At 41.4% G+C, this 7,695-nt stretch overlaps 2 protein-coding genes across 8 annotated transcripts in view; one reads left to right on the top strand and one right to left on the bottom strand.

Moving 5' to 3' along the window:
* ATF7 (activating transcription factor 7) overlaps positions 1 to 7,695 on the top strand; it is an 86,893-nt gene that overhangs the window by 66,849 nt on the left and 12,349 nt on the right. For 4 of the 7 annotated variants that reach the window (XM_029204658.1, XM_029204662.1, XM_029204659.1 and 1 more), the window contains exons 4-5: positions 2,978 to 3,096; positions 6,185 to 6,322. In XM_029204658.1, coding sequence (XP_029060491.1) covers positions 2,978 to 3,096; positions 6,185 to 6,322 — 257 coding nt within the window. Of the gene's footprint in view, positions 1 to 885; positions 1,008 to 2,587; positions 2,597 to 2,977; positions 3,097 to 6,184; positions 6,323 to 7,695 lie in introns of those variants that run through there. The other 3 variants (XM_029204663.1, XM_029204664.1, XM_029204665.1) reach the window with 3 other exon arrangements.
* LOC114885170 (potassium voltage-gated channel subfamily E member 3-like) lies at positions 183 to 865 on the bottom strand. Its single transcript, XM_029204667.1, has one exon. The coding sequence runs from the start codon at positions 863 to 865 to the stop codon at positions 467 to 469; it is 399 nt and encodes a 132-aa protein (XP_029060500.1). The 3' UTR covers positions 183 to 466.

Here is a 7,695-nt window from a genome sequence, read left to right as displayed (position 1 = left end):
CATTGGCAGGCGGACTCTCAACCACTGCGCCACCGGGGAAGCCCCAAATGTCCCAGATCAAGGAAAAGTACCTTACACCTTTTTTTTTTTTTTTTTTTTTTTTGGCCACACTGCATGGCTTGTGGGATTTCAGTTCCCCAACCAGGGATTGAACCCAGGCCCTTGGCAGTGAGAGCGCAGAGTCCTAACCACTGGACCGCCAGGGAGTTCGTGCCACTTTTATATATTTATTCAGAGGGCTCCCACTGTCTGTAAAGTCATTTTGCTGGAAAAAATCCTTATCAACAAGGCCTAGTTCTGCCAGATCCTCTCCTCCTACCCCAGAAATGACCTCCCTTAGCACTGTTTCTTGTTGATCTTACAGACTAGGACTCTGAGGCCTGATGTAACACATAGCTGAGTTCTGGGGGCCCCGCAAGATAATCCTCAGGAATCTTGATCTTCTGCCATCCCCGGGCTCTTAGCATCAGAGCATAGACACCTGGTTCTTGATGTATACATGATAGGGGTCACTGTGCTTATCCACTTTGCGGGAGCAGGTGTATCCCAGGATGAGGCTGCCCACAGTGGCAGCAAATAGGAACATGATGAAGAGAATGTACATGTAGGAGTTGTCATCGCGGCCAGGTAGGGTGGCCTGCCTCTCCTCAGTCAGGTTGTCTGACCCTGGCCGGCAGAGCAAGTTGCTGTGAAGAGTGGCATTTAGAGCCTTCAGCACAGCGTGCAGGCTCTCATACCAGGTCTCAGTCCCATGTGGTGGTCTCCATAGCAACAGGGATTCAGGTGGGGGAAGAATCGGAGGATGCCCTCCTTCAGAAGCCTTCCTTGTTTCTCGTCCTCTCTGATCAACCCTAACTCTCTCCATTTAGGGGTACCATTCTGTAGTCCTGCTGGTCGGCAAGGCTTCTGGGGGCGCCGTCTGTTCATCGGACACCTCGTCCTGGGCTCGTGGGTGCCCCACACTGCACCCCAAGGCCCTCCACCAGCCCCTCTGCTCGGAGCCTGCGGTCAGCACCTCCTGCGCCCCCTCCACTATGCACCCCACCCAACTTTAGATGCAACTTACATCCCTAACATGGGATGTAAGTTGACATAGACATACCTTTTTCTCCTCATCTATATATTGGTGCCCATACCCTGCCTCTCTCTGTGCCTTCACCTGACTTACTCCTCTTATCTTCCTAATCTCCTCTCTTCTCTACCATCTGAAGCCATTCTTTAAAGGCCCAGCTCAAGTCCCGCTTCTTGAAACCTTTCCTAACTGCTGTCATTAATTTGTCTTTATTTAGTTTCTATAACAATTTTTTTCTCTACTGTACATGGCACCTATTTTTTTGTATACTATATATATAAATTGATTTCCTCAACTAAAAAACATACTCTTAGTTCTCTATGGCAAGAACCGTGTCTTATATTTGGCCCAGACTCCTATACTCCTATCTCCCCCTCCCCCAAATATACACACAAGTGTATGCTTATAGCACCAAAACACAGAATGTATTCAGTAAACACCTGTTGATTTCTTTGGAATCATCAGAGCAGGCTAAGGGTTTTCTTATACATTTTCTGGCTGTTTGGCTGTTTGTTCATGAATGGGAAAAGTTTATATGAGCCTCAGACCAGAGATCCAAAAGGCCCTCTTCTGCCATAGCCATGCCCTTAGCTGCCCCGTCCTGTTCCACTTGAGTCGTGACTTTTTCATGTGCCCTTACTGAAGTACTCTCTAAGCATAAGGGAATATTACCTCCACTCACCCAGAGATGGAGGGAAAGTGGCTTTATCGTTGGCCAACCAAAGCTGCCAGAGAACCTTTTAAAACTATTTTGGGAGGTAGTGGTAATTTTTCCAAACATTCTTCTGATTCAGAAGAGGTTTTGTTTAAATAAAAAAAAAATGTTGTTTCCATGGAAAATCCCACTGGACTATTCCCAGTTGATCACGCTAGAAGGAGCGATTTTAGCCCCAGGTCTCACTCCTTAAAATATCATTTAAACATTGTTCTATCCCTATCATTCAATTTAGTGGTTTGGAGTATGAGATGAATCCCTGAGGTGATTAGTATGTCAAGGAAAACTATCATAATAGAGTTAGGACCAGGGAACAAGATTCAACTGACCTAAGAGAGAAGAACTAGAAAAACTGGGTGGGGAGAGAGAAGCTCAAATCTAAAATTCAGGTCGCTTAAAAAGTTCCCATGGCTTACCAAGAGACTTCCTCTTCCCAAGGGCAGAGGCACTGTGCTGAGGAAAGATTTGTGCAGCCTCTGAGAGGATATTTTGGCTGGCAAATCTAAATCCAAATATCCTGGTTTCTCGAATTTGCTCTCAGGCCCAGGTCTCTGTGAAATGAGCTCTATTGTTTGCAGTTTCCTTTTCTAGCTCATGATCTTGCTGTCTTGTTCCCCAGACCCTAGATTTGCCTGGAATGCCTTCAGAAGGTAATAGACCCTTACCTCAGTGACAACTGAAAGACAAGGCACCATTTCTTACTTGGTAGCTTTAGCAAGTAGACTCAACCGTCTGATCCTCAGTTTCTTCTCCTCATCAGATTTTAACGTCCATCTGCGTATACCTACTCACTTCAGACCTAGCAGGGAGTAAGTGTGAAGAGAAAATGTCACTTAACTGTACTTGATTTTCCTATCTAGAGGTTTCACAGACTCCACCTGGGTGGGCGGTTTTGTTTTGTTTGAGGGTGAGGGCGCTGAAATCAGCCTCTGGGAGAAAGGTGGTTACATAGATAGTCACACAAAAACATTGTTCTGACTTCCCTCTGCTGGCCTTGAGGCAACACAGCACAGACACCCTCTGGTGGTCTAACACCAGTCTTTACTTACTAGAGCTCAATTAAAGCAAATTTGCCTGAACACAGAGATTCACTCCAAATAGAAGAATAAAAATGTGTTCTCTATGTGCTCTCAAGTTTTAATTTCAGGTCAAAACTAAAATAGAGGTTCCTTTTCTTTTCATGTCTACAGATCAAACTCCTACTCCGACTAGATTCCTGAAGAACTGTGAAGAGGTGGGGCTCTTCAATGAACTGGCTAGCTCCTTTGAGCATGAATTCAAGAAAGCTGCAGATGAGGATGAGAAAAAGGCAAGAGATGGGACTTCTGCTGAAAAGCTGGCAGTGTTCAGATCTAGGCAACTTTCGTTGTGTCCTGGGATAATTAATAATTAAGCAAATTAATAATTAATTAGCTTAATTGGTTAAAGCACAAAATTATGGGCTTGGTTCTGTAGAACCAGATAGTACTCACAGATCCTAGTCAGCCATTCAGGTCTTTAGGTGGTCCAGATGATGGATCAGCACAAGTGTTGGATCTTCATCAAAAATCAGTCTTCTTGCCCTTCCAGTGGAGCATTTTCAGTAATCTGTTTTTTAATTATTTTTGTTCTGAATATGTTGAAGATGTTAAAAAAGATTATAAATTACTCAGATTTTGTTAGATAACATCTTTTTTGCTAAATCCCGCTCTTTTCTGAGCTAATCAGACTTGTCACCTGGACTCTTTTATTCAATCAGCCAATCAATAAACATTTATTGAATTTCAACTCTTCTTTGTTTCAGTGTATATCACTCTTACCTTCAAGTAGCTCTCTAGTAATATTCAAGACATTAAGCTTAAGGAAGGATGTTCTTAAAGCCTTTCAAAGGAGATCAACAAGGATGGTGAAAGAACTAGAAATTAGGTCGCTTTGGGAACATTTAAAGAAACTGAGGACATTTTGCTTGGAAAAGAAATTTTATTGGAACAAAATTGCAGTCTTCAAACATTGCTAGTTGAAGAGCTCTCCTGTAAAAAGGGGTTAAACTTAATATTCTCTGTGCCCCAGGGGTAGAAATAGGACCAGGATAGGAAGCTATAACAAAGTGTGCTCAATTATGTGTAGGCCACTTAGTATAGATATTGTAGAGAGGATTAAAATATCAGAATCACTTCAGATTCTGAGGTGCTGTGATTCTGATTTTAACCTTTATATTCAAGATCCCTAGAGAATCTTTAGTGTGGAAGATCAGAGGAAATAGTTCAAGAAGCAGAGTCAAAGAAAAATAATTCCCATGGAATAAGGGGTTTTGGAAAAAAGGAAATTGAGAAGGTCAAAGTTTACTCTACTTTAGAATTAGAATTCTGGGTTATTAGTCACTACGTAAAATCATGTTTGTGTTCCATAATAATTCAGAAAAAAATTCCAGTATATCTCAAAACATATATACATTAACACATGTACCTCCCATAATTGCGTGGTACAGTGAGGCATGGAATCCCATGAGAATATAGGAAAGCCAAGACATAAGAAAAAATTTCCAGGAGGAGCTCTTTCCCTCTTAAGAGGGAGATAGCAGGTAAATCAAGAGAGTTTGTGCATGATTTTTTCATCCATCTTAAATTATAAGAATGAAGTTTTCTTATCACTGGGAGTCTTTCCAAGTTCCGTAGCTTTTCTGTGATCTCCATTTCATGCTGTGTCTCCCGCAAACTAAAAGAAAGTGGGGAAACGGTGGCATATATTTGTAGTTCTTTCGAACAGCAGAACTAGCCACAGTCTGCTTGTCATTCTTTTTCTTCAGAGACCCAGGTCCCTCATCAATCAATTGCTTCAACCTATGTGGTATAATTTTATTTTACAGTTTCCTTACCTCATCCCCCCTGCCATTTCTCCCTCCCCCCAAACAAAGAAATAGTCAAATTGTTTCCACCAGGATGTGAAGGATTTTAAACCAAACTCATTATAGGCAAATTCAAGAAAATTAACCTCCTTTTAAGGCTCCAGGTCTTTTCCACTTCCATTTTAGCTCACTTGACACAGGAAGCCATTCATAGTTAGGCCTCTACTCATTGGGCATCTCTCAGTGTTTCTCCCTGCTGGGTCAGGGGTGATCTTCACGTCTACTTGATGAGAAGCACAGGCTCAGTGGAAAATTGTCTCCAGGAGTGTTTAATGAGCCCCAAACTTTTCTGAACCACAGCTTTTCTAGGAGATTCCTCTAGCAGATTTTAAACTTGTGATTGTATTCACTTAGAGGCCTCTCCTTCCTACAGCCCTCTGACTTCAGGGATCTGAGAATTAGCCCAACTGGACCTGACATCTGTGTAGAAAAAATGAGGGCAGAAATGAAACCATCTTTGCTGTTGCTCATCCTTAATCAGATTGGAGAGAAAGAACCATTACCACTACATTACCATGTAGTAGACACTAGATTATCTTCAGTTTGCTCAAATACCAATATTTCTAGTGATTAAGATAGCAAGGGATAAATTAAAAACAAGCTCCTCTTTCATCAGGAAACCTAGGATATGGGAAGAATAGAACAAAGGACGCACTTTGTCATGAAACTGAACTGCAGTGCCAGCTCTCCTATTGTGGCGCAGTATCAGGGTCATCTCAGATGGTTTATTGTTCTCTTCAAAGCCACTTATGGCTCCACAGTTCTGTGAGTTGATTGCACTACTGCCAGAAAAGTACTCTTTCCCTTCTGGTTTTCTCCAGTCGTGCTCCTAGAACCAAGTTCTAATTTCTTTCACTGATGAAATGACCAGCCTTTCCTTTCTTTGTTATCCCAAAACCCTAACTTCTAGCCTCTAGCACCAGATTTTGGGGTGAGAACACCATCAAGCATGGGGAGTTCCCCAGAAAAGATATTTCCTGTCTTGTTGACAGTACTTTAGTAGCCAGTTTGATTTGGTTTGCTTTTGATAAGTGGGTAACCTAGTCATTCTGATCGGCAGAAACATTGTTCACAGCTCGCTAGTAGCCAATGGAGCTGGTTGCGAATAGGAAGGCACTGGATTCAGGAATCGTGCTTTCCTGAAAAATAATACAGTCATTGTATTTGCATGGATAAATGACATCTTTTTTTATTTTCTCCTTTCAGGGCCTTTATAAGCATTTTAAGGTTGCTTTTTTTTTTCCCTTTCGGAATTTTTATAAGTGTTCACCCGTGGCGAGGCAGATATAACTTCATTTTATAGGAGGGAAACAGAAGCCCTGAGAAGCTAAAGGTTTCAGCCAGAGTTGTACATAAAACCTGGGCTCTACATTTCTTTGACTTTCAATTTGGTGCTTTGACCAAGGACTGAACTTCTTAGAAATATATTCCCTCATCTTTTAACTGGGAAGATATAGCTTTAACTTGCAGGGAATCATGAGGTTGAACTATGCTCATTTCTCTCTTTTAACAGGCTGCTTCTGGGCCCCTTGACATGTCTCTGCCTTCTACACCAGACATCAAAATCAAAGAAGAAGAGCCAGTGGAGGTAGACTCATCCCCACCTGACAGTCCTGCCTCTAGCCCCTGCTCCCCACCACTCAGGGAGAAGGTAAAACTCTACCAAGAGTCATCTCAAACGTTAATTGATAGATGAAGTTTTGATGCGTTTGTTGTATAAATATTGTGTGATACAGGAGGATTGATTTTATATATATATATATATATATTTTTTTTTTTTTTTTTTTTTTTTTTTTTTTGTGGTACGCGGGCCTCCCGCTGCTGTGACCTCTCCCGTTGCGGAGCACAGGCTCCGGACACGCAGGCTCAGCGGCCATGGCTCACAGGCCCAGCCACTCCGCGGCATGTGGGATCTTCCCGGACCGGGGCACGAACCTGTGTCCCCTGCATCGGCAGGCGGACTCTCAACCACTGCGCCACCAGGGAAGCCCAATTATATTTAAATAAATGTTAATTGTTTAGAAGATTTATATAAATTACACCTATTCTCTGACCCAGCAACTCCACTTCTAAGTCTGTATGGAAGAGAAATTAGTGCATATGTCCACCAAAAGAAGTATATAAGAAAGTTCATAGCAGTTGTATTCGTAATAGTCAAAAAACTGGAAGCAGTCCAAATGTCCATCAACAAGACTTGTTACATATATAGAAAATCATTTAGTTTTATTTTATCCTTTAGATTAACGTACTTTATGTATGTTGTACTACTTCAATTGATAAGTGGAAAAGAAAAATCACATTATTCATAAATTGAACATTAAACAATTTAGAAAAAAGTCTTCCCAGAGGGAAGTTTTCTAGTGATTCAAAGGGAGTATCTATCAGGATTCTGATTATTATTTTTTTAAAGGAAACTTTTTGTGAAGTATTTTTAATAAATTTATTGAAATATCACGCACATACAGAAAAGCACATAAATTGTAAGTATACAGCTTACTGAATTTTCACAAAGTTTACAGCTTATGTAACCAATACCTTGATAATTTCATCATAACCTCAGAAGGCCCATCATACCTCCTTCCAGTCTCTACTGTGCTACCAGTGGTTATTAATTTTAATATCCACTGTGGATAGAGCATCTGTACCTCATCTTACCTCCCTCCAAAACTGGTTTGCTAACATCTCAAAACTACCCTCTCCATAAACATTACAACTGTTTCCCCCCTCCTCTTTTCATCAGCAGCCAGGTCCTAGAGGCTGTTTAGAGATGTTTTCAGGGCCACTGTAGCCACTGGCAGTCTAAGGTCCTTACAACTTAACAATGGGAAGCAGTTTGTTTTATCACAATATGATCATTATTCAAACTTCCGTAGCCCTTTTCTTAAGGGGTCTATAGGAGACGTTGGGTTAAGACCAATTGGGTTGCCTTATCACCAGTCTTATACCTGTCTTTTCCCATTAGAGATCAGTGGACACTTGAGCATCAAGTTTAGAATGAGAGTATCTAGATCATGAAAAATTATA

This window comes from Monodon monoceros, unplaced genomic scaffold (assembly GCF_005190385.1).
Source record: "Monodon monoceros isolate NGI ecotype Baffin Bay Population unplaced genomic scaffold, NGI_Narwhal_1 Super_Scaffold_6, whole genome shotgun sequence".
In the NCBI taxonomy this organism is placed as follows: domain Eukaryota; kingdom Metazoa; phylum Chordata; class Mammalia; order Artiodactyla; family Monodontidae; genus Monodon; species Monodon monoceros.
This window is presented reverse-complemented; position numbering and strand designations above follow the sequence as displayed.